Genomic DNA, 26134 nt, shown 5'->3' with positions numbered 1-26134 from the left:
AATCACAGGGAAGTGCCCTAACAACCCAACGTGGGGAAGCAGGAGGATATTGTGGTTTTGACTGGCACACAATACAAATGATCTAATTGTTTCCACCTCACTGAAAATGTAAAAAATATCTAGTTCTGTCAAAAGTATATAAGAAGCCAATTTTTCAGCAAAAATGGCTCAGCAAAAGTAAAAAAATAAAAATAAAATCATCCATATTTAACACTGAAACAACATGCAAGAAGCTTATGCATACAGCCAGTCTATCAAACTTCACATAAAACAAACTTTAGATGTGGATAGTGCCACAGAACCACATGAAAAAAGATTACAAACACTTTAACACTCCACAAAATGAAACTGCAACCCCACTGGTAAAAAATAAGAGTAGTCTTTAAATGGGTGCAGAGGAACTGGGAACCACAGAAGCCACGTCTGAGGCTGCCACTCTTTGTTTTACTGGCAGTGGATGAACCTTTACGTTAAGTCCCTGGAGTTAACTCAGATTAATAATAACTGTGCTGCAGGTTGGCATTCGGCCAGCTCTGATCAAGTAATATTTATGTATCTCTTATCTGGTCATAAATTGTTAGACTTGATCCTTTGGTCTTCCCAAAATAATTATCTGCCTGTCATAAAAAAAGGATACTGTGCATTGCTGGAGGCATAAGGGAGCTACTATTATGCTGGCCAGCACGTGCTGGTACATGGTGGGCTGAGTCCTGTGTCTGTAATTTCGAGACAGTGAATGGAACAAAAAACTTAACCAGCCATCTGTTTACATGTTATACGGTGTTATCAAACCCGACCTGCTCCCAGGGCTCTTCCAAAACCCCCTGAATCCCTGAGCAGTGTGAGTGGTTGGAAACTAGGGAAATGGACTGCGATAGATCACTAAGTCCAAAGTTCATCTCGCAACACACTTGAGCACATTTTAATGCAGATGTTGATGTTATTTCTCCTTCGTTTTACTGGTGAAAATCTGACTTTAGGTACTGGTTTTCCTTGTAACACTGGAGACATTACTGCTGCCTTGTGTCCAGCAAGCAATTCAGCTCCAGTTTCTGCTTGAGCTGCAGTATGTGCGTCCCCAGTTCTTCTCCCTGCAGTATGTGCGTCCCCAGTTCTTCTCCGTGCAGACTGCAGAGAGGTGCTGCACAGGACAGGTCTTCAATGATGCTAACTGACATGCTGGCAGAGCTCGCCTTTGAAACTTTGTCTGAATAGAAGAGGCTTTAAAACCATAATTTAACAGCATATTTTCACTGTCAAGCTCTGACCATAGAGCAACAAATGTTGTTTTGGTAGTTAACCTCAATTCCTGCACTATACAACTAATAAACCACAAATTTCTTATTCTACAGGGAGTTGTTACCATACATATTTCTACTTCAGTATCTTTCATACTCTCCCCACACAGGAATCAGATGAATAATTCCACCTCACATAGCGAGCAACAGGGGAAGGTGCTCTCAGCCTTTCAAACCCTCCATTCCCTGGGTGCCCAAAAGCTGGAGCCACCCTGCTGTACACCTGCAAAAGGGCAGCCCCAGATCAAAAGCACTTTCTTTGTGCTGAATCTCTCTTCAATTTCCCTCCCCTTGAGCTGACACGGAGCATTTGGCTGAGCTGTACAGGGACTCCAAAGGTCAAGCCCCTTCTCTCCGCCAGGCGTGCTGAGATAAAAACACAGGTAAGATCCTCCCGCTAGACAGCTTCTTAACGGAAATTTGGGTAATGTCCAAAGGGAAAAGACAGCGCTGCCTTGATACCAGCCTTTCTGCCTGCCCTGCCTTTTATTTTCACCTCTTTTTTCCTGACTTGAGTTGAGTTGTGCTGCTTACCCCCTTTCCCACAGCCGGGACACTGAGCGGCCATGCACACCCAGGGCACACACGCTGCCAGGGCAGATGAGAGCTGATGGGCGGCAGGAGGGGACAGCCAGCACTCCTGATTCTTCAGTCCTTACTCATCGCTTGAGGATGTTACGGGAAAAATGACTTTGCAGCACCTTCAAACATTGCTCATGGAAGAGGCATGCGGCACTTCTCTGCAAACATGGGGATGTTTGGCCAGCTTCACCAGCTGCCCAACTGGCTTTTAAGGAGCGCCTAGCAAGCAGCAGAAAACTTGGGCTGCTGAGACCATGCTAATTACAAAGATGTGCTTCTGTTAATCAAGGCAGGCTTCAGTGTTCTTCCCAAATTTCCTTTAGATTTTTGCTCTCCACCCACTCCTTTTTGGGCTCTGGGTAGATGCTCACATTGTCTGTTGTTAATCTTGCCTACATGATGGTAGCTGTTTTGTGAGCAGTGCCTGAACAAAAACACCTCTGATGGATGGGTCATGAGATGGGGTGGAATTTATGAGGCATCTTGCTCCAGATCACATCGCCTTCAGCTATGTTCTGTCAGAGACACTCTGCTGTACTCTGTAAATACATGCTCTTTCATGTCACAGTGGTCTGGAAACAATTTCTCTGAATAGAACAAAACAGAAAGAAAATATGTTTGGTTACAGGCCTGTCTTAAAACGGCATCTTTAAAAATATCAGAATAATCTCTACCCTATCTATGACAGGCGATGCTGTGCCTTTTTTAATTCCGACACCTTTAGAGGGCAGGTTAGGCTGCGCTGCCCTTGTGCTGCAATTGCATTCTCATTTATTTTTAGAGATGCCTGCTAGCCAGCCTCTAGAAGGCAGTGTTCCCGGGCAAACTGAACATTTTTAGTGAAATACATTCTGCTTTAATCTACAGAATGCCAGGCCCTAAATCAGGTACTGCCACTTCTGTTGGAAAGAAGTTCTGGGCAGGTTTGTGCATCTTCCTGTGCTCTCACTGTGGAAAGCAATGGACTCTTCTGTGTCCCCTTGCACCTGAGCTTTCCTCCAAGAAATTAACAAAGATCATCACAGGCAATGACACAATGGGGAAACCAGTCACCTGCTTCCTAGCAGTGTGATTATCTTCAGATACAGTGAAATCTAGAATGGTGAAGATGTGTGTTGCATCCCTCTTATCACACACAATGGACAGAGTATATGTAAAACATCTTGCACATTCCTTGGGTCTACCTACCAGCACGCTGAACAGTACTTGGTCTTATTACAGATCAGATCGAGACATAAAGGCTATGCCAATGGTGGCAAACAAAATGACTAAAAAGATTTAATATATTTTCTTAGAATTTGGGCACTCATACTATGCCACCAGGATGTGAACTGTAAAATGAATCCAAGAGAAAAGAGAGTTTGCCAAAATGTTCTGAATTTTCATGATATAGCTGGAAGTTATGCACATCGTATTGTGCAGTATACACTAACAGGTTTTTAAATGGCACACCGGGCACATAAAGAGGCAAAGGGGTTCCCTGATATGTTTCCCAGGATTAATAAACATGAGCCTGACAAAACTGCACCATTTCATTCCCACATAATGAAACAGTAATGAGTCACACAGATAGAGACAATATAGAACGAACGCTCAGATGTGTTGCCAGGCATTATATACAGAGAAAAACAAAATCCAAGTCTATCAGCTTTCAGCATCCAGATGACCACACTGGGACCCTCCCACTTACACTGAGTCCTCAAAGGCTGTGTTCTTCCAGTCTTTTGCTTCCCTTTTTCTAACAAATATGAACTGAAGTAGAAAGCCTACAATGAAAAGGGTTAAACAAATCTAAAATGCTTGGTTAAGGCACCAAAATAAACCTGGAGCTGCTGAAATGGAAAACAGAATGAGTCATAATCGAAGAAATGCCTCGGGCTTGCCATGCTCTCAGTATAATATGTTAATATTGTCTAACAAACTTGATATTAAAGTTTCAGAGTGCCCAGCACATGTTCTAGTTAGTCATCAACATGCAAACAACGTGTAGATGCACATGCCCCCTCATTGCCCCTGCATTTTGGGGACGCGGCAGAGCAGATGCTTCCCAGCTGCTTCCTTGGACGGGCCCCGGGAACCTTCCCCGAGCATCGCCTCGCCCAGCCTGAGCTGGATTTTTAAGGAACCAGAGCTCAGGTCGAGGGAAAACTGCCTCAAAGGGCGAGATGGGGGTAGGTCTCTGGAGTGGCCTAGAATTCGGAGCGTTGCCTGGGCTGTTTTACCATATATAGCCTGGATACAGCCACCCGGCACTCTGACATCCACATCTCGTTCTGCCCTTATTCCCAGAGGTTCAGCTGGAAACGCTGCAGCTCTGATTTATTTCGGCTCCAGGGCTAACAGGTTTCTCGCTGGAGGATGGGGATCCTTATAGATCCTATATATTCTTTGTCAAAGAGGAAAAGAAAGGCACGGAAAAGTGATAAATAGCATCAATGAAGGAACATGAACACACAAGAAAAGAAAATGTTCGGCTATAAACTGGAAACAGAAAATAAAACAGGCAGACCTTCAGCTGGCATAAACAGGAGCAGCTGAGGCCAAGCATTTATTCTGATTAATCTTAAAGCTATAATGCATGAGAGAGCCCATAGTAATAGCACACAGAACAGCTAAATGCATTGTTTGCAATGTAATATGGCTACAAAACAAAACAGTTTTGAGCTGTTTTCACAAATGCATCATGTCAAAGAGAAAGGAGGTGAAAAACTATCTCTACATGACCTTACTCTCTGTGTGCCTGCCAGGAATTTTACGTGCAGTTATAGCTGTCTGACTATCAGAAAGACCGAGAGAGAAAATGGAAAGGGTCCAGAAAACAGCAAAAATGACCAGAGAGCTGGAGAGGCAGATACATAGTGAGCGATTAAAATAGAACTGGATTCTAAAGACCTTGGCACTGTGACAAGTAAAAAGATAGAGCGATGTACAGTTTGAAAGGCACAAATACAAAAAGCAAGGGACTTTTATGGCAAAAGAGGAAGGGCAAAGAGCAATAGTAACTAAATAAGAAAATTAAAAAAAAAAAAGTATTGTGGACATCCAAAATAGACTGAGAAGTCTCCCAAGCATGGAACATGATTTATAAAGATTAATGGAGGACTAACAATGATTTCTTCCCCCAAACCAGTCTGCAGCAGGTCTCCTAAAATGTTCTTATTCCTGTTCTTACTTGCTCTTCTCCACAATGCTATTAGGACTACACAGCTGGCATTCTATTCAAGGACCATCCAGCTCTGGTCAAAACAATTTTGGAGAACAAGCTGAACAGACTGATCCCTACCCTAGTCACTGTTCTCTGCTATGACTCCTACCACTGCTGCCACAAGCACGAACACCAAAGGAAATTTTAAGATGCAAGCATCACATACATACAATTTTTTCCAGGATTTGTTGAACCCACTGGGTACTGCTGACTCATTTAGGTATGAGTTTCCTTATTCCGTCTGGATTCAATAGAGAGCTATTTGAAAGACAGAAAGAGAAAAAGCACGTAGAATTGGAAGGGAGCAGCCTGGAGGGGAAAAAGAAGCAGCCAACTGAAGAGGAATCAAAGTTTGCTAGACTTTGACTGTTTATCATGTGCATCCTGTATGGGAAGTAACTTTGCTTTCTATCTGCTCCTATCTCCTTCCTCTGGATAAGCTGGACAGAGCAAAACATTATAATAGGCATATATTCGTCCATATAATGTATCGGCATATATATCAAATACACATGTGCGGTGGTTGCACACATGTATGAACGCAGCAGGGGCAATCCAAACGAGATCAGAGAATCCTTACGAGAGAAGACATGTAACCCAGGTGTGCCTTCAGGAATGGGAACACCTACACTTACTTAACTCAAAGTAAATAGCAGAAATACGAATCGCTCACATGGTCAACAAATGTTAACCAAATGGATAATAAACGGATTGCCTTCCATTTGCTCCCAGTCTTTCATTTCAGTGCAGTCTTCAAAGCAGAAATTTCTAAATTGCATGACCTTTTAAAAAGAGTCCTGCAAATTCTCCTTTCCACAAAGCAGCATCCATTTTGACAAAGGAAGTTTTTACCTTGAAAATTACTTAATGACTAATTTACCTAAAGAAGTCAAGATTCAAAAAGCCACACACAACAAGCTGTTTGTGAAACACTCCTTGTGCAAGTAAAAGTCAGTCCCTTAGGAACTCCGAGTGTAAGAATGGCTAATGCCTTGGAAAGGAAAAACTCATCACTGTACACAGCCAACCTATATTTATTTCTGAATTATTTATTTAGAATTAGCCATTCAAAACCTATATGATGAATAGGAATGGATTTTTTTTTCTATATTTTAGAAAAAAATGGTTTTGTTGTTTCTCCAGGGTTGGATTAATTTATTGCTGAGAATGTCCTAAATTCCTTGGAGACTTTCTGGCTCATCAACATATTGCAAACAGACCAAAAATGCGTTCTTAGGATAAGTAGTTTATCAGATCGTAAGTATTTTTGTAAAGGCACTAGAACTGCAGAAGAGAATGACCTAATTCAAGCATAACATGCTCAGTATTTCCCTTCCATATCCAAAGTATGAAAAGAGCAGAAACCTGTGAAAAGACCAAAGAGCTTTCATCATAGGGAGTTGTAAAATAGTAAGTTGCAGGAATCATCTGGAAAACTTAGTAGCAGTAAATGGCTGAAGTGTGGTTTAGAAATGCAAATTAAACCATGCTAGTCTAAATCAAGTGATTGTCACATTTAAAGTCAGATTCCAGCTGGACAGCTTTCATAAACTGCTCTGAGATGTATTTGATCCAGCTGCTGAACGGATAAGAATCTGCATCTTCAGAAAAATTATCACGCTGTTTTTTTAAGTCCAAAGCACCTACACTTGTGGCAGCTACTGAGAAGGTGAAGAGTTTGATTTTCACTCTTTAAGAGCTCTCCACCCATGCCTGCCTGCCACTTGGCAACTCCCAGTAATCATTTGGACATTAGTGCCCTGTGAAGCAACACTCCATTGACAAAAATATAAAACAACCATTAAAAGAGCCCTACTAAACCCGAGCATTTAGCAATCTCCAGCAGACGAGGTGTAGCGCAGGCTAAAAAGCAGGGCTCTCCATCACAGAGAGCTAAGCCCTGAATATTTGCAACGGATGGCGGCCAAGCACAGCTACTGCTTTTATAATGATTTTCCGACAGAACCTGCGGTTTGACTGTTGGGTGCTCACACAGACCTCCTTGTCTGGTCCTTCCTGCGGATCACACCACCAGCAGGGCTGTTTGCATATCTCCTCCACCGTAACCCTTTTCCTTTTTTACCTTAGCGGGCCCACAGCGCAAGCTCTGAAGGTTTGATCAGCGTTCGGGTTCTGGTTTCACGCTACATGAAACGTTAATGCCTTTCTTTGCTCTGCTTATATGAATAAACAGCCATAAACACTTGGGTTTCCACATTTTAACAAGCCACCACCGGTCAGCTGAACAGCAGTAGCTGTTTGAAGATCATGCTATAAGGCCGAACGAGATGTTTTTCTTCCCCAGCTGGGGCAGGCTTGGAGCACCAACAGGCACCAGGAGCCGCCAGCCAGAGCTGAGCAGCTTTCCATACCCTACATTCCTGCCCCAACCTTTTACAACATGTAGCTGGCCCACTTAGCAGGAACCTGTCTTAAATACTTTCTTAGCAGCCCACACAGTTCCTTATAATCTTCAACATACTCAAGCACACAGAAAAAAAAGTGCATTATAACAGTCCCTGTGCTACTATAAACCTTAACGTACGTATCACACGTGTAGTCAGCCCCCAGATAGCCCAGCTTGGGACCTCTCTCATTAGATCACCATTGTTTTCACTGTTCAAATCTGGGTCCCACTGTAGCATATGCTAACATGTTAATTAGAGCTCTGCTGAGACCTACAAAATGCAGTGACAAGCAAATACTGGAAGGAGCGGAGAGGAGCGGACAGGGAAGGGAAGGGAAGGGAAGGGAAGGGAAGGGAAGGGAAGGGAAGGGAAGGGAAGGGAAGGGAAGGGAAGGGAAGGGAAGGGAAGGGAAGGGAAGGGAAGGGAAGGGAAGGGAAGGGAAGGGAAGGGAAGGGAAGGGAAGGGAAGGGAAGGGAAGGGAAGGGAAGGGAAGGGAAGGGAAGGGAAGGGAAGGGAAGGGAAGGGAAGGGAAGGGAAGGGAAGGGAAGGGAAGGGAAGGGAAGGGGAGGGGAGGGGAGGGGAGGGGAGGGGAGGGGAGGGGAGGGGAGGGGAGGGGAGGGGAGGGGAGGGGAGGGGAGGGGAGGGGAGGGAGGGAGGGAGGGAGGGAGGGAGGAAGGAAGGAAGGAAGGAAGGAAGGAAGGAAGGAAGGAAGGAAGGAAGGAAGGAAGGAAGGAAGGAAGGAAGGAAGGAAGGAAGGAAGGAAGAAAGAAAAGAAAGAAAAGAAAGAAAAAGAAAAAGAAAAAGAAAAAGAAAAAGAAAAAGAAAAAGAAAAAGAAAAAGAAAAAGAAAAAGAAAAAGAAAAAGAAAAAGAAAAAGAAAAAGAAAAAGAAAAAGAAAAAGAAAAAGAAAAAGAAAAAGAAAAAGAAAAAGAAAAAGAAAAAGAAAAAGAAAAAGAAAAAGAAAAAGAAAAAGAAAAAAAAAGAAAAAGAAAAAGAAAAAGAAAAAGAAAAAGAAAAAGAAAAAGAAAAAGAAAAAGAAAAAGAAAAAGAAAAAGAAAAAGAAAAAGAAAAAGAAAAAGAAAAAGAAAAAGAAAGGAAGAAAGAAAGGAAGAAAGAAAGGAAGGAGGGAAGCAGATGCGTACAAATTACGGAAACACAATGAAAGCATTTCCAGAGTTCTACTGATTGGAGAACAGAAAAAAGAAACAAGCAAAAAATGCTTCAGCCCAGCCTCTCTGCTATTCCCCATGCACTCCATCTGCTCACAAGGAACTGATTTCCCACTGTTGGATTTAAGTAGCAAATTGTCTCAGCCCTACACTAGAGATGATTTGAGAACTTACTGTTAAATCATCAAAACAGTAACTCAGGAGACCTCATGGGAGTACTTTCTTTCTTTCTTTCTCATATTAGAAATCAGAGGCTATGCTGAAAGCTATTATAAACATCTCTATTACCCCTAGCCTAGCTTGGCTGAAAGAGATCCAGAAAATCCTAAAACCATTTCTGCGGCCAGTTTTTGACCTGAACACATTTATCACATCATGACTACTCTGTAAGCAGCTTTCACCCTGACAGACTTCACAGAAGCTTTTGGCTTAAATTCAGCAGAGTTGGATATAATTTGGCAAAATAAATATAAATATTTAGCTGTGGCTTCCATTTATTTACATTGATTGATCACTGAAAACAGTGAAATTTACACTCCACGGGACAGAAAGCTACAAGAAAAGCAACTGAGAGTAAGAGATTATCTATACAGAGGCAGGACTTACTTATGCTTTTTCATGCAACTAGTCAAGAGTCAGTGGCTCAGTGGTGACAAATTGCCATACGTATGCTGGTAAAATACTTCTGGCAAAAGTTTCCCATTAGCTTTCCCTATTAACTTCAAACAAGTAATTTTTGTATATACAGATACAGCTAAATCAAGACAAGGTGATAGTTTTCAGCTTAGACCTCTCCATGTATATCAAGTTTGAATATTGAATCTACCCACTCTGAAACAAACAAACAAAAAATCTAGATTCTAATCCGTATCTTTGATCTCCAAGATCCTTCATGTTTTGCTTCATTTTAACTCATCTTGCATATCCCTGAATGCCACACAAAGTCCTCAGTTCACGGCACCAGCTTCCTTCATATGGCTTTATGCATGCGTTTATCAAAAAGAAAATTGGGGAAAAGGGTTGTACCCTCCCCATTCATACTGCCTGGTTCATTTCTAGAAATCTCATCTTTGCAGCTCCTTCTCCCTTCTGCCCTCCCTGTGTGGTCGGGGGAGGGCTGCAGCCACTCTTTCACACCTTACTTGTACCGCTCCCAAATTCTCAGAGCCCATATGACATTTTGTGTCCCACCAGTCCATCTGTGAAGCAGCAGTGACTAAAATTCCCCAGACATGTCATAAAGATGTGAGGATAAAAAAGACTCTTCTCATGGCTACTCTGAAATCCTTCAGATTTTCACTACAGAACTGGAAAAGAAAATAATTTACTTGAGAAACACATCTGTTACAAGTCCAATGAGATGACAAGAGAAATTAATACAATTCCTTGCCCTTTATCTCTGAAAACGCAACGTGCTATTAATATGATAAACATGACGTGATCACTTTAGATCAGGTTAGAAATATTTTTAAAAGGGAAAAGAAAGGGGAAAAAGGCAAAAAATAACCTGAGAACTGAACTCAGACAAGCCAAACAGAATAGATGAGACCCAACTGGACATTATTCAGGGTCTTGTTGCAAAGACTGGAGAGCTTTCTCAAATGCAAAGTATAATTGTTCAAGCTTTTGCCAAAAGCCATATAAATGACATCCTTGCCATGTTCAGGAAAGATAGTCTCTATTTGTATATAAAACACTACAATAATCAAAGTAATGCTCAAAGTTTAAACAGGAACATCCTTATAAAACAAAGGTTGAACTGACTTGACATTTTGCAATAAAATTACACATTGGTTAGAGGCTAAATGTAACCAGCTTAACCCATTCTTTGCCACTGACAAATATGAATTATTTTTTTTGCTGAGAACTTTATCTTCCAAAAATGTGCGTGCGAGCTGCAATGTTTCCCCTTTCACTGCATTTCATGCCTTACAGGAATGAAACATGAACATTCGTGATGCTTCTTCTCAACCCTTCTCCAAGCCAGTTCTTAAAACTCCCTTTTAAAGGATGTGTATAAGAACACAGTAATAAAAGTACGGATCCTGAATCATCCTTGCTTGTTTCCTAGAATGCATCTTTACACCTGCACCTGTTTTTGATTACGAACTCCTTGAGAGAATATTTGTTACTCAGCATTTATGCAGACTATAATGCAATAAATTCCTAGAGACTATTCATAGAAGAATACAAAGAAGTTGTAACAAAGAATAATTTCTCTTTCTTGTCAAAAAGCAGAGCAACAAAATGTGCAATGTTTAGAGAATGCAGGAACATTTTATTTCCTCAATATCTGATGGTATCTTCAAGCACCTTGAAGAACTACACCTGGTGCATGTGTACTTTCCAAAGTATGGAAAACACACACACGTAGATTTGACATCACATAATTATCTGGTTGTTATCTACACAGAGATTGAGGAATACATATAAACATCTGTCCAAATGACGTTGCAGAGCATTATGTAAGACTGGAGAAGATAGCCAGGGACCGACTTCCACCCTGTTTGCAGTCATTGCCCTGTACCCTTATTTTTGTCCTTCAAACCCTACTGTCCAGCCATGCTGGCAGAGAGCTGAGCCTGGCAGCCCTGGGGAGAGCTAGCAGACTAGGGGGGAGACTTGGAAAAACCACCCTTACTGGACGTTGCATATGCCTCTCTGTTTTCTGTACGTTTGCCAGAGAAGCCAGGGATCAGAACTTGACACTGCTTGGGCTTTGCAGTCAACCTCATTTGATAATTCATATACAAATCATTTCCAAAATAACTGCCAGTTATTGAAAACAGCATGTTTTAAAGGGTTCTCAATAAACAACATCCCAAGTCGTCTACAGCCTTGAACTTTTTATTGCTTTTAAACAGGCTTTTCATGAAAAAATATTATTCTTTCAGGATCAATTGCATCACTACTTTGTTTCAAATCCTCCAATCCTCAGAGATTATAAAGGAAAATTCTTCATTTTCCACAGAGCTGTCTTGACAGACATGCTTTATAGGCTATTAAAATAACAGCTTTCAAAACCACATGGACATTAACAAAAAAGTACTAGTCTTGTTTTTATAAATAGGGCTGATACTCCAAGACCACTCTCCAGTGAGGGGCTGTGCCTTGTGCGATCTTGCAAGGAGAGCCACCCCCTTGCTTTTAGCAAACTTGGATCTCAGCGCAGGGAGCCACAGGCTCGACGTTCCAGCTGGCTGGTGGAGTGAGATGCAGGACGAGTGGCTGGGAAGTGGGTAGATCTGTTCAGGAGCAGCACCACACCCCAATCCATGTGTCCAGTGAGAGGGAAGGTAAAAAGTAGTTGACATAAACCAGAACGGTCTGACTTCAGTAGCCAAAGGGCTAGTTTGGCATCTTGCACGGGTAGTCCCTAAATTAATTTTCAGCAGCACCAAACCCAAATTTCTGTGTCCGACCCAAGCAGCCACCAGGAGCCCACTGAATGCCTTCAGGCTGCACTCACTGCTGGAGCAGCAGCTCCCCATACCTAGAGGTTAAAAAAAATAATAATAATTGCTGGACAGAAGCATCCTGAGGAGTGGGTTTGAACCTCAACCCAGACAATTGGCCTTTTTGTTCATCCTACTCAAAAAAAAAGATGAATTGGGTGTGACGGTAGAAATGCAGCTCAGAAGTATGTCCCAAGTCATCACGTTGTTTCTTTGCTTGCATTTGAAGCTATTGTAAGCTGCTATTTGTGAGCCTTTATGGTTAATGAGCCTCAGCTACACTGTTGGATCTAAACCATTTACGTGACACCAGTATCACTAAACTTGTTAGCAAGGAAGAAAAAAGCATCAACATGAGCTACGCAGAGATGCAAAGCTTTTCTGCAGAAGTTATCCGGTCAAGAACAATGCAGTATGGTCCAGAGCATTGTATTAGGTGATTTCCTACCCAAAACTTGGACAGTTATTTTTATATCACTTTCCTGTGAGCTTCACTAAGCTTAAGGTTGTTCTTAATTTAACACATTGGTGAAAAGTAAAGAAAATTATTAGTGCCAGCTTCTTTCAAATTCAACAAGCCTGGAACATTGATCAGCAATATTACTTCTCTTTCTGGGAGAGATCATGGAAATTAGGAGACATCTCTTCTCAGAAAGAGCACTCAGGCATTGTGGCGGGTTGCCCAGGGAGTTGGCGGTGTCACCATCCCTGGGGGTATTCAAGGAAAGGTTGGACCTGGCGCTTATGAGACATGGTTTAGTGGGTGACATTGGTAGTAGGGAGATGGTTGGACCAGATGATCTTGGAGGTCTTTTCCAACCTTAGTGATTCTATGGCTGTTGGATGCAGCAGTAATGGGCAACTGACGGTGCATCAGCTCTCAGCGCAGATCAGTGTTATCAGACTGCGCTAGCTGTCATTAGAGCCATTTACTCACTTTTATATCAAGCACTCTCAGGCTTAAACCACGTTCTCAAATAAAATAGAGGAAATAAATTGCACGGGCTGCAGCTAAAGCCCAGGGAGGACACGGTAACAGCTTGTACTGACGGATGGACAATTTTATTGCGGCAACCACCCGGCGGTTTGAGCAGGATCGGCCGGGCAGGGGAGCCGCGGAGGGCACCGGCCTGACACCTTCGCTCCTCCTGCCTTCCCCCCGCGGCTGGCAGGAGGGCAGCAGATCCCAAAACCCGGCCGGGGCCGACCGAGACCCCCGTGAGGGCAGCGCGGGGCCTGCGCCCAAAGCGAAGCCCCGGCCCCCAGCAGCCGCCCGGTGCCGCCCGCCCCGCGGCAGGGGCGGCCTCAGCCCGGGGCCTCCTCCCCGGCCCGGGGCCTCGGAGCGGGGCTCGGCAGGGCGGGGCCCGGCGCTCCCGCTCCGCCCCAGCCCGCCGGAGCCGCGGCGGCCGGGGCCGGACAGGGTAGGGCCGGGCCGGGCCGGGCAGCAGCGCCATGGGGCTGGAGACGGAGAAGGCGGACACCCGCATCTTCATGGACGACGACAACTTCCCGCCGGGCGGCCCCGCGCTGTCCGAGGCGGAGAAGTACGCGGAGGACGAGCAGGACCGGGACCCCCACGGGCTCAACGCCCACCTGCAGGTGGGTCGGGGCGGGCTGGGGCTGGGGCTGGGGCGGGGGCAGGGAGCGGAGCGGGGGCAGCGGCTGACGGCGCCGCTTCTTCTTCCAGCTGGGCTTCGAGGACGTGATCGCCGAGCCCGAGCTGACCCACTCCTTCGACAAGGTCTGGATCTGCAGCCACGCTCTCTTCGAGCTCAGCAAGTACGTGCTCTACAAGCTCCTGAGCCTGCTGCTCGCCGTGCCGCTGGCCCTGGTGGCCGGGATCGTGTTCGCGGTGCTCAGCTGCCTGCACGTCTGGTGAGTGCGCCCCGCTCCGCCTCGGCAAACGGCGGCCAGGTCAACCCGCGCCGCCCGCTTTATATTGCAAGGGAGGGAAGTGAAAACGCTGCTTTCGCGGTGATTCCGCCCCACGCCTTTCTGTGTAAGCTCTTTGGGGCTGAGAGCCTGTTTCACCGTTTCTATAGCACCTCGGCTGGCTCTAGTTATAGTAATGGCCGCTTGTTTTTGTAAACCGGAGTACAGAAATTGTTAAAACGTGTGGAGGATGAGGCAACAGGCAGAAGCTGAAGCACAGAAAGTTTCAGCTGAATATGAGGGGGCACTTCTTTGCTGTGCCCCTTTGCACTGGGACAGGTTGCCCAGAAAAGTTGTGGAGTCTCCTCTGGAGATATTCAAAACCCTCCTGGATGCCATCCTGTGCAACGTGCTCTAGGTGACCCTGCTCGGCAGAGGGGTTGGACTACACGATCTTCAGAGGTCCCTTCCAACCTCAGCCATTCTGTGATTCTGTGCTTTAAGTGAAAGACCTGGGCAGAAGTATTACCTACACCTGACACCTTCTCAGTAAGGTTACCTCTTCCCTTTTCCTCACAGCTTGAAGAAAGGTTTTGAGGGCCCAGCTTATGCTTTCTTTGCTACTGTCACAAAGTCTGCTGTCAACTGCCTTATATCTGGTACATGGCCAGCTCTAGGTGCAGTACCCCAAATCACTTAAAAAGCACAGAACCCATTCAGAGCTCAGGAAAGCTGCTTCTGATCATGGCCCAGGTTCACAGGTGAATACAGTCGCTCTCCAAGCCAGTAAAGCTGGTGTACTTGAAACAGAAAATACTGGCAAAATACCAGGGAAGAGTGTCTTGAACCCAGAAAGGATTGTGGAGAAGGAAGAAAGGCAGGGGAAAGAATGACATTGAGAAGAGAATTGAGAATCCATCAGGCTCCAGAGGAAGGGATGAATGTGGATTATCAATGTCACTCCTGCAGACTAGGATATTCCACATACATAGGTTTTGGCCAAAGTCTCGTTTGACTTGGGTTAGTACTGGAATCATGTTTTTCTTTGGTAAGGAAACAAAATACAATCCAGAAACTGGAAATCAGACTCAAAATAATATAAATACATTGGATGTATGAACCTCTGATTGCAATCTTTTGGTTGCAGATTTCCCTTTTCCGAAGTGGAATGGACGTTTGGGTTGATGACGTTGTTATAAGCCACTTCAAAGACTCATTAACTCAAATTTTGGAGCATGGAGAGTTTGTATAATATCCAAAGGAGTTGTGATCTAATTTAAAGCCACCCACCTGCTACTTCTCTGGTCCTCAAATCATTATGGACATTGTGTAGCGTGCCCAGACTTTTAGATCTGCCTTTGGTCACTGTGCTGTACTGTACCATGATTGCAAAAGGGTATGGTAGGCAAACAGCTTTAAGTAGTGGAGTATCTATGGAATAATTCACTGATACACAATTTATTAAGACTAATAAGGTTTTGTGCTTCCGAATGATCTTGTATCTGTATGTCACAGCCTGGATACACAGACATGAGTTTCACTGAACCAGGACTCAGAGGTCTATTTCTATTTATGCAAGTAGTCCCTAGTGACTCTGTCAGGAACTATGGATTCCCAGAGCATCTGAAATAGAACTGACTGAATGTGGCACTCAATTTTGAAAAGTTGCCCTTGACTTTCTGTGACCACATCTGTTTCCCCACTAACTAATTTTCTGTCCCCAGATTCATTGTCAATATGGAGGTGATCTTTCGTTTTGATCTTCCTTGCAACTGAATGAGTGTGAAAAAAAATTGCATAGGTCAGGAATGCTATCTGTACCCCCTTGGATCCCACCCAATGCTACAATACAAAGCCAACACAGTCTAGTCTTCCCACAGACACAGCCTGGGTTTGTTCCAACACAAAGGTTGAACACACTGAGCCTATGTTAACTTTTTCTGCAGCTCCCAGCATTCCAGCTATCTTGGGATTAAGGATTTCAAAGTCTCTACATTTGGGAGGGTAGTTCAGGAGCAACAGGTATCAGAGGTATTAAAGGGTCGGGCCATAGGGACCCTAAATACATGGTATTGGCTTCCACATAATCCCAATGGGTCTGGAAAAATAGTAACTCCTTGTTTTATGGGTGAGGGGAAGGGAATTTTGTTGTAAATCTGTCTTCAGCTGTTGAAACGTCATGGGAAAGCTTTGAGCACACCCTCCCACATGGCTGCCTGCAGGAGGGCTTATCAGAGTCTCTGTGCCTCCCTCTGTGCATCCAAACCATTGAGATGATGACGTTGATCAGTTGCAGGGAAACCTTTCCCCAAGGATAAATATGAAACTGCTTCAACAACAAAAGCCCACAAAATTCTGACAGCGCTCCTTATGCATCAAGGACACTTCATGAGTTGCACCCCCATATCTGATAGTAAATGTTGTCTTTCATCAGCAAAAAGAGCTCTAAAAAAGGAAGCAAGCACATGAGACATCACAGAAAGCAGAAAGAAAACCAAGGAAGAAATATGTAATAATACACCGCAATTTTCATTGTGACCTATAAAAAACGAGCATACTATGGTTCTGTTCTCAAACTGGCTACTTGAGCTGGATTCCATATATACACTGCCTGGTAAAAGATAGTAATGGGTCAAAACTGCAATAGGTAGCAGGTTGGTAACCTACGTACAAGCTAGTTCAAGGAAGGCTACTTCTCTGCATTGCTTTTCTTTTACTGATGGCTGTCATTCTTGGCATAGACTATACATTCAGAAGTTGTCAGACCAACTTTTAACATCTTTCTGTGAATGTCTGAGCAAAGTTTTAAATACAGCCTTAGTCAGAAGCTGTTAAGGTTACTGATTTTTGAATATAAGCAGGACACCTCCGGTTTTCCTGGCAGCCCTTGCAAAGTCATGATCTTTAAGATAGATCAGGGACTAATTCTCATTCCTAGCCACACATTTGCAACCTCTTGAAAATTAGCACTTGAACTTCACATACATTTTTTGTAGTCTTGTTTCAATAGTGTTCTCATATTTATTTATACTGAGAATCAGTGCATCATTTGAGAATCCATAACCTAAGTCTTGGTTCTGAGATGGGCTTTAAAGCATAAGGACTCACTTAGCTTTGTACTCTTGTCATCTGCTAGAGTAGTAGATATTCACAGCTCCTCTTAGCTTGAGCTTCCATTCACAGTGCCAGGGGCATACACACAGAAAAGTAGATAAGGGCATGCACCATCTCTTACCTCATTCTCTATAGGTCCCACTTGTATCACTTTTACTGTCATATTCAACCCTGAATTCATCCCTACTTGCCTGTCTGAAATCAAAAGCTACAGTTCAGCTGTGCCACGAAGGTGGCCTTATGGTCTGGTGTTGTCCTGCTGTATACCCATGTCTTCTGAAAAGGAAGTAGGCAGATGTTGTCTTGCTTCCTTTTTAGTTTTATCTTTACCAGTCTGCCTAGGTCCTGGGATGTACAATGCACTCATAAGTAGCCCAAGGGTTAATAGGGCTCTACAAGAAGCTCTGAAACTGCTAGTCAATACTTAGGAGTCTGTTCGCAATACTTGCTTATATCGTAGTGCCATGCAAGGCTTTTAATTCAAAATCATGATGTAGTTCACACACAAACCTGGGGAGCTGGGTAATTTAACCACTGGATGATACAGTATTTGAAAAACAGTATTAAGACATGTCTGGGATTCCATTTTGAAAGACATCACAGGAGAAGATGTGATTCTTCACTTTAAAGCAAGAATTTGAATTAATAGTGAATGACTACTCCAAACACATTACCCAGCTCTATGAAAAGTTGAACTGCCTCCTGAGAAATTGAAAATACCCTTATAAATGAGAATTAAGTTGTTCTTTGCCATTTTGAAGAGGTGCTTGGTTCTTGACAATGTTTCATTAGGGAGTAGCAGGAAAAAAAATAAAATGAGCAAAAGTGAGAAAGGATGATGGGTATAATATCGTAGATGTCATTCCTTGAACAGAAAGAAAAGAAAAAAAAAGAATAGGGTGGAACAAGGAGGATGATCTGCTGGTTTCAGGTCAACAGCTCCCAAAAGAGGTGACTCCTACTTAGTGAAAGGATGGGTATTTTAAAATATATATACATAGCACAGTTCAATGACAGGTCATACAGGTAGTTGAAATACCTAGGCTATGCTTCAGCTTAGATATCAAATCAGATATATATCAGCAGAATATATATCAATATCAGCAGAAGTTTGTTTTTCTTTCCAGTGCTTTACCATGTGGTTATACTAGTAGTACCAAAATTGCAGTAAATGTCAATATCCTTAGGATATACCAACTTTACTTCCACTGGTAGACATTACTCAAGTAGTTACTGTGTCTGTGAGTAGAAGTGTACACAAAAGTAAATCTACAACATTGTAAGTAAAGGCTGTATATGTTAATGTTTATATGATAGGTCACAAAAAAAAGCCTCTAATGGCACTTGGTTATTTATTTTTAAATTGTGCTTGGTCACTCCACGGAACAACATACATACTTATATACATAGATACATATATAGGCACGTATGAATATTACAAAAGTTAGAAAATACTAAGTAGACTGACTTTTATTTATAAATTGAAAGCTTCATACATTAATTAGTTTTGTTTGCCAGCATGTTTCACATATCCTCCTATGGAGATAGCCTATGGTGTTTTTTGCATGCATTTACCATAAAATTGGATAATAAGTATAAAAAGATTACAGAACATTATCAAAACGTTCATATTTATCGTGTTTAACATTATTGAAAAATTTTGATATCTAGTGCTACATAGATGATCTCTATAGTAGTTACAGGTAGTATGATCACTGCTTTTCCAGCCTTTCCTAATGAACTTCTCATGCGTCACTGCATCCTTCTGTGAAACTTTTGCATAATGTGGTATTTGGTTAGTTTGTGGTTCGTGTGATCCAGTTTATGGAGGATCCAATAGAAACGTAAACTTTTCTGCTTCCCTGCAAATGAGTTAGATTTAAAAAAAAAAAGATGCAGGCCAAATTAAATTTAGATGGCAGCAGAGAAGCCGCAGCCTTTACAAACTAAACTGAAATGGGAAAGGGGTGAAGTCAACAAAAGCTGAGTAGTCATTTCTGGTGTTTTCTCCATGTTGCTTGGAGAAATACCAATTTTTTTCCCTTTCCGTTACTGATGCTTATGAACTGTGTGCTAACAAGTGAAGCCCTGATTTTATATTCTATAAATTATCTATCCTATATACACTGATACTATACATGATTATAAAACGGTTTACAGGGTTCAGTATAAAACTATGGGTACAGTATTCCAGTAACTCTCACAGTTCTATATAATGTGTATACTACTAGCTGTTTCAGCAGAGACAAGAAAAAGAGGGTTTTAGAAAAACTATTCTTGTTATAATCCATCCGGGTTAGTTTAGAGTGCAGCACAGACATACTAGTATATGGCTTGCACTGTTGTTAAAAGCTGAGAATCCAGTTAGATAAACATTGAAAATATATTTTTTAATTCTGACACTTTAGGTAAAAACTTTAACTTTTTAAAAACGTACCTTTTTTGTTTGTTTGTTTTCTACACTGTTATTCTGAACAGTACTCACTGGAAATACACAATACATATTTTTCAGACCTGTGATAAAATTAAATACTTCGTCTAATATTTCTTTCATCCCATCCAAAGTCAATGACAGTTCTGCACCAGAATTATGTGGAAGCAAGACTGGGGTCTTAAATTTTGAATGCAACAGTGAACTAGAAGAGTTTATTGTCTTTATCGAAAGAATCTATATCTTCTTCTACCTAACGTAGGAAATACATGTTACATATAGCATGGAGATTTTTGAGAACCTTGTTCTAGTACCACTTCGGTATTACATAAATTATTTATACATTGGATTTGTCTGTACCCATCAAGCTTAGTGAAATGACTAAGGGTTTTGGCCAGTAAGTGATTTAAAAAGGAGAATAACTTACACTAGCATGGTCGTGTATCTCGCATCTGCTGGCCCTGGTGAGCCAGCCATGTGTGCACACCTGCCTTGCCTCTGGTGTTAGTCTGCTTAGCTCGAGGCACCGCTCATGGCATTGCCTTGGAGTTGGGGCATATGGAGAGCATACACGCGTAATTACTACTGCTCAGCAGACTGGAAGCACACAACGTTCAAGTATGCACCCTGAGTGGAAAAAAGGAAAGAAAAAAAAAATAGAGAGAGATCTTTTCCCTGATCAGGAGTTTTGACCTCATTCTACCTTAGTTTCTCACCCATAAGTGAAAAGCTTCATGATATCAACAAGATCCCATATATATGAAGTTTGGCACGTCTCCTACTATGGCAGTTAAATGTATCTGAACATCACTTTACTGATTCTGTTTATTGGAGCAGCTTCTAACAGTGATGGTAGAATGATGGTAGAATGAATGGTAGATAGAATGATGGTATGTGTGAGAGAGAGACAGAGAAAAGAAACGCCGGAAGAAACATCAGGCAAGGGACAAAAGAATGCACCAAACAGATCATAAAGAACACTGTTCCCAGTCAATCAAACTGGGGAGTGTGTGGTTTCTGTCAAGCCTCCAGGACCCACACTCCCGACTCCTTAAAGGACATCCCTGTCCTTCACCCGCAGCGGGATGGCAGCGAGGTTGCAGCCTGTCACATACACCATCCCTTCCAGCAGCAGGAAGAGACAGCAAAAGTTGACCCCTGTGAAAGGCATGTCCAAAAATTAGCTCAGTGTTGCCATTTAAGAAGCAGAGACATGATGAGGACTAGCAAGCTGTTGCACACAAACGAGCCCAGCCAGAGGAGCACATATGTCGTGGTGCTTATGCATGGGTAGGTGTGAGGCTGTGAGAGAGCAAAATCTACACAGAATGAGTGCGAGAGTCTAAGATAACATTGCTTAGGGATTTAGAGTCATAAAATCACCTTCCTTTTCCATAAGATCTCACACTTGAGTTTTGTTATCTCGATTTCCCCATGCTGTATCGGCAGTAATCTTACAAATCTTCAATTTGTTCTTTTACAGGGTTGTGGTGCCGTTTGTGAGAACCTGTCTCATGGTCTTGCCTTCAGTGCAAACCATATGGAAGAGCCTGACGGATGTTTTCATTGAACCTTTCTTTCATAGCGTGGGCCGATGCTTTGCCATGGTTAATATACGCCTAGATCAAGAGTAAACATCGGGGATGCAACGCTGCTGTAATTGTAGATGGTGTTATACCTCTTCGCTAATGTAACATGCAAGCACTTACCATTCATTCCAAACTGTTAAGATGACAATGGCTGGTTTAAGTGGGAACATGCTATTACTCTAAAACTCATTTATTTTCAGGGAATCGATTTAAGACTAAGTAGGCAGTTTTCATATCTCACTATTTTAACAGCAGAATAAATGTGGAATAAGTTGGCAACACTTTATTTTAATGGTACGTTGATTGCTAGATTACAGGAGAATTCTCTTGGAGGTTTAATTGCCACCACAGTGATAATGATTGGCGCTATTACTATAAATTTGTAAATTAGTAGGCTGGGATACTTCAGGTGAAAATGGTCCCAAGGGTTTCACATTGACTTTACTGCGATTCCAACAGGGAACATTTTTGGCCCTCACTACGCAGAATGATATACTCAGTCCTTTATTATCCACAGTTAAAATGAATGTGACTAATTGCATAAGCATTCAGAGAAATTAACTGTTGTGTAATTATCCTGTACTGGGGAAAAAGATCCCTGTAAGTTTATCCCTTAAAATAAGGTGTTACCTAATGATTTGGAACATCAACTAATATGTATATTTTATTTAATGAGAAGTTAACTTTGCTGTATATTTTGTACCTTTGTAAATGGCACTTGATCAGCTTTCTCTTAACTATTATTTCTATGGTATTTGAACTCTAACAAACTTATTAGGCAGCCAGAGTAAGACACTGCAAAAATGACTTTAGATAACTAAAATTTCAATTTATAAATTATGCAGATTTTTAAGTGTTGCTGTGCAATTCTAGTATATCCATTATACATAGTTGTGTGTAAAAGAAAAGATTACAAGTTTTTTCATACATGACTATGCAAAAGAGTTGGAAATATCTGTTTATGAGAAATGTTTTTTATTAAAAATGGGCTGTAGTAAATGCAACCCTGCCTATTTCTGTGTATTATCTGTGTGAACATTGTGATATTTTAAATGATAGACACTATGCTGGCACTTTAACTAGGTGGCAAGCTGTTAAACATGTCAAGTAAGTGTAATCGGTATCCTTGTCTAATTCTCCTTATCTATTAACATGACTTCCCATGTTGCTTATTTACTAAAGTCTAACCCATAAAAAAAGCCTTTCTTCGGTCTGCACCTAATAGGGCTTGTAAACAAGAGTAACGGAACAGATGCAGAGATACATTAAAATTACATTAGCCTAGGGTTTATGCTGCTGTTTTCCGGCAATTGCAAAATGTTTGTATGATATAGAATTTTATTTTCTAAAATAGCATCACAGATTTCTTGTCAAACAAGACAAATAATAAAATAATAAAACATCAAATTTTCCTATTTTCAGCTTCATTTTTTCATTTTTTTTCAACTTTTTAAAAGCTCTTAAAATGCTGAACAGCTTAGAATACTATGCAGTTCTTCCAAAATGTGACATAGGGAAAAGAAGTGGATGAGTGTCGACACAGTTCCACTATTGTCAACTGTTTTTAACTTATTTATATCAGAAAATGATGTATCTCTTTGTGTCAAATTAAGCCCAGACAGAATGTTTCTCTGATGCAGGTCTCTCGATGCAGAATTTTGGCTATATTCAAAAAATGCTTAGTTCTTTTTAAGGGCACATGCCTTATTTACAAGTGAACTGCAGAATTTTCTTTTTCTTGCTCATTGGCCTACAGAAGCTAACTAACGATGCATATTTTTGTACATTAAGAACATCTTTGTACATTAAAAACATCTTTTCCATTTGTCACGGAGAGGGATTCATATGGCTTTCAAAAACTGGATCTTAATGACTGGTACCCACTGAAACTTCTCTGGAGTTCCATCTTCTGCAAGAAGTTAGCTTTCTTTTCAGATGTGCTCTTCAAAAGATCTTTCTTTTGTTAAAAACAGAAACACATCTTTTGGAAATAAAAATTAATCAGGCCAGGCTTGAATTCTTTTGATATTTTTTTTCTTTTACAAAGTCCAACGATGTTTACAAAGATATTTTTTCACAAAAAATATCCCCATGATGAATTAATTTAAAAAAAAAATAAAAATCAATCAGCACTGGTTCCTGTGACTAAAAGGAGTCCTTTAAAATCTTGAGATCTGAGAGAACTCAGGTGTGCATCCAACCTTGAGACTAGGGCCATTCCCTAGAGAAAAATGTAGCAATTTAGGTCATGTACTACTGGGTGTATGCATTTTTCAGTAGCTTACTGAAGTCAGCTGCCTCTAGCTACCACAGAGAATAAAGTAGAATGATTTCTTACTCCTTGTGTTTTGGGCCTTTCTATTTGTCATTAATTGGTTCTTTTCACAGTTTCTCTAGCTGTTACTGCTAGGTGTGAATCAGCCCCAGGCAGCTCTGGACTCCAGCACTCCCTGGATTCCATGGATTTGTCACTTCTGACACACTTCACCCAGCTCTTCCACAGCTGATACTGCCCATGGTTTACAGCACTGGTGGACAGCAGGGAGTGAATGGGCGCTGGCTCTCAATTATGTTCTCAAGTGCAGGGATCGGTTCCTTAAGTTCATTTCTAATTCTTTTGAAATGTGAACAAATGATACCAACTGATATCTTAACAACAACTTACAAATAAGAATTTAGGCAAATAGGAGAGTCCAGAAACTTAGTCTCGTTGCCTATTACAAATCTAGGAAAATTTGCACCTGATTCAGGCCATCTACTTTGGACTTTGTGTCCTCTTCCCCTCTATGGAATGGGGAAAATGTTGTTGCTCTTAGCGAAGGTAAACTTTCCATCATCATGGTAGAGTTGTCAGGGTAAGTAAATAAAAAAGTGTGAGATGTTCCAATTCCAACCTGCCTTTTGTTACTGTAGACTTCAGATTCATAATCATGAACTGGAGATTCAGTTCTGCCATGCAAAATGCTTCAGTATTGTGTTTTTCATGGAAGTCACAACTAGCATGCAGACATAACCCCAGATTTGGACCTTTTTTCTTTTAACTCACAACAAAATTTAGCCCACATTCTCATGAGAACTATAAAATCCTTCTATTCTGACTGTAGGACTTCTATATTTATGTCCTATTTTTCTCCACCCTACTTGTTCACCACATAAATTGGCACAAATTCTTAATAGGAACTTTGACATGTTAGTAAACAAGGAGCCCTTTCCCTCCTACCCAGTAAGGTCACTCAGGCACAGACTGACTGAAATATTCAGAGCATCCCTGCAGCTCTGGGACCTCAGACCACACACTCACATTCAGTGGAAGCCAAAGAATGGTAAGCCCATTATTTTTACAGGGTGTGATCTTTTCCCCCACCTGCAGAGATAAAACTGCCGCTGTTAAGCTGTACTAACTCTCTTTTAAAAATACATGGAAAAAACATGTGTGTTTTTATTTTTTTAATAAAAAGAAAATGCAAACGGAACACGATCAAACTCAGTTGCCTGTTAGTACACTGTGTTCGTGGAGCTCAAGACCTCCAGCGAGCACATTGAACCAGCAGTTCCACATTAAAAACTGAGGTGCTTTCTTCATGCAGGGATTCACAACTGAGGGGTGAATTAATAAGGCTAATTTTAGCCTGGTGACACCAATCTTCCACAGCTTATTTCAACAAAAAGAAAATGTCTTCTGTAGAGGCAATTCAGAGGAGCTAAGATAGGTTCCTGCTCTGAACCATCCTCCAGAGAAGACTTTCTACTGATTCATTCAAAATGTTTGGTTTGGCTTAGGTCCTTTCCTCTGCTACATAAAAAACTGTATTTCCTCCAAAAAGTTTGCAGGCCATGGAAGCAACTAAAGCTTCATCTTAGTAGCAGGGCAGGCTCTTCTCTGCACATCTGTCTCCTGACTTGAGGCTGGGGTGTTCCACCTGTGTTAAGCATTTAGTTTTGTCTGTTTGGGTTCCCCCTCCAACTGTAAGTGGGGAAAGAAGGGCTCCTTCAGAAGGCATTTAATCAGATCCTACTTTAGACTCGTAGATGGAATAAAATGTAGAGATCCATGCTTCTTTTCCAAGCTTTTAAGGAAAAATTGTTTATTTTTCCATCTGCCTCAGTTCAATTTCAGCTACTTTATCTCCCTATGTACCTACCTCACCTTTATTTTTACATTACACTCTCACAACTCTCACACTGCTACAACTAGAAGCTGGCATTGCCCATGAAACTTTTACATGGCTAAGCTCAGTGACAAAAAATCACGTAAGCCAAGGGAGTGTTTGAGTGCCACGAGTGAGATGCACTCCAGTCAATATTATGCTAGAACTGGCGGAATGGCACAGCGTGGTGTTGACACCAACCAGTATTCATGGTCCAGCTTGGTATTTGTCAAGGAATTTGATACCGAAAAGGGTTGAGAAAAGAGCTGCTCGAATTGCTCAATGTCTGGAAAACTTACATTCAACTGTCAGAAATAAAGCTTTCGATCCATGTGCCTCACCAGCCGAGACACTTACAAGCTGTCTCAATCGAGACCTACAGGGACTAGCTCTAATAAAAAATGTACACACCTACAGCAGGATTGAGATGCGAGTCAGGCATTTAAATCCAAAACCGTAATCCCTGCCCAGATGCCACCCAGCCAGGAACATGTCTAAACCCAGAAGGCACCTCCCTTTCGTGTAACCTTCCCTCAGTACCTAGAGTTTTATTTTGGTCGTGCCTAGAACTGCCTTTGTTTGAGCAACTTGGTAGCTCACCCTCATCTAAGAGAAGTACCCCAAAATAAGGGAAGAGAATGCCCTGGTCCCCTGAAAATACACTGACGGCACACCAGCAGAATGGGGCACTTCCCAAAATACGTTTTCCCAAGAGTCCGAATGCATTAGCATGCCTCAGATAGGCAAAAATTGATCTCAGGTCTCTCACATGTTGGATTACACTTCTAGCCCTCAGGCTGCTGTGCAGCGTGCTGTGGCAGCAGTGCCTCCGTGTAAAAGGAAATCACTCACAGCTGGAGGCTA

General features: G+C 42.0%; 1 protein-coding gene across 1 annotated transcript; it reads left to right on the top strand.

The window, feature by feature from the left end:
* Window positions 1-13452: 13452 nt before the first annotated feature.
* On the top strand, window positions 13453-22529 carry CAV2 (caveolin 2). The gene is made up of 3 exons (XM_080606974.1): window positions 13453-13715; window positions 13804-13991; window positions 21017-22529. Exons 1-3 carry the CDS (start codon window positions 13569-13571, stop codon window positions 21165-21167), a joined length of 486 nt encoding a protein of 161 aa, XP_080463100.1. The 5' UTR covers window positions 13453-13568; the 3' UTR covers window positions 21168-22529.
* The last annotated feature ends 3605 nt before the right edge of the window (window positions 22530-26134 follow it).

The sequence above is a fragment of the Anser brachyrhynchus genome, assembly GCF_964034855.1.
Source record: "Anser brachyrhynchus genome assembly, chromosome: 1".
Taxonomy (NCBI): domain Eukaryota; kingdom Metazoa; phylum Chordata; class Aves; order Anseriformes; family Anatidae; genus Anser; species Anser brachyrhynchus.
This window is presented reverse-complemented; position numbering and strand designations above follow the sequence as displayed.

Coding starts and splice junctions, on each gene's coding strand:
- CAV2 (XM_080606974.1), top strand. CDS start 13,569: ATGGGGCTGGAGACGGAGAAGGCGGACACCCGCATCTTCATGGACGAC. Junction 13,716..13,803: donor GGCTCAACGCCCACCTGCAG/GTGGGTCGGGGC, acceptor TTCTTCTTCCAG/CTGGGCTTCGAGGACGTGAT. Junction 13,992..21,016: donor CTCAGCTGCCTGCACGTCTG/GTGAGTGCGCCC, acceptor GTTCTTTTACAG/GGTTGTGGTGCCGTTTGTGA.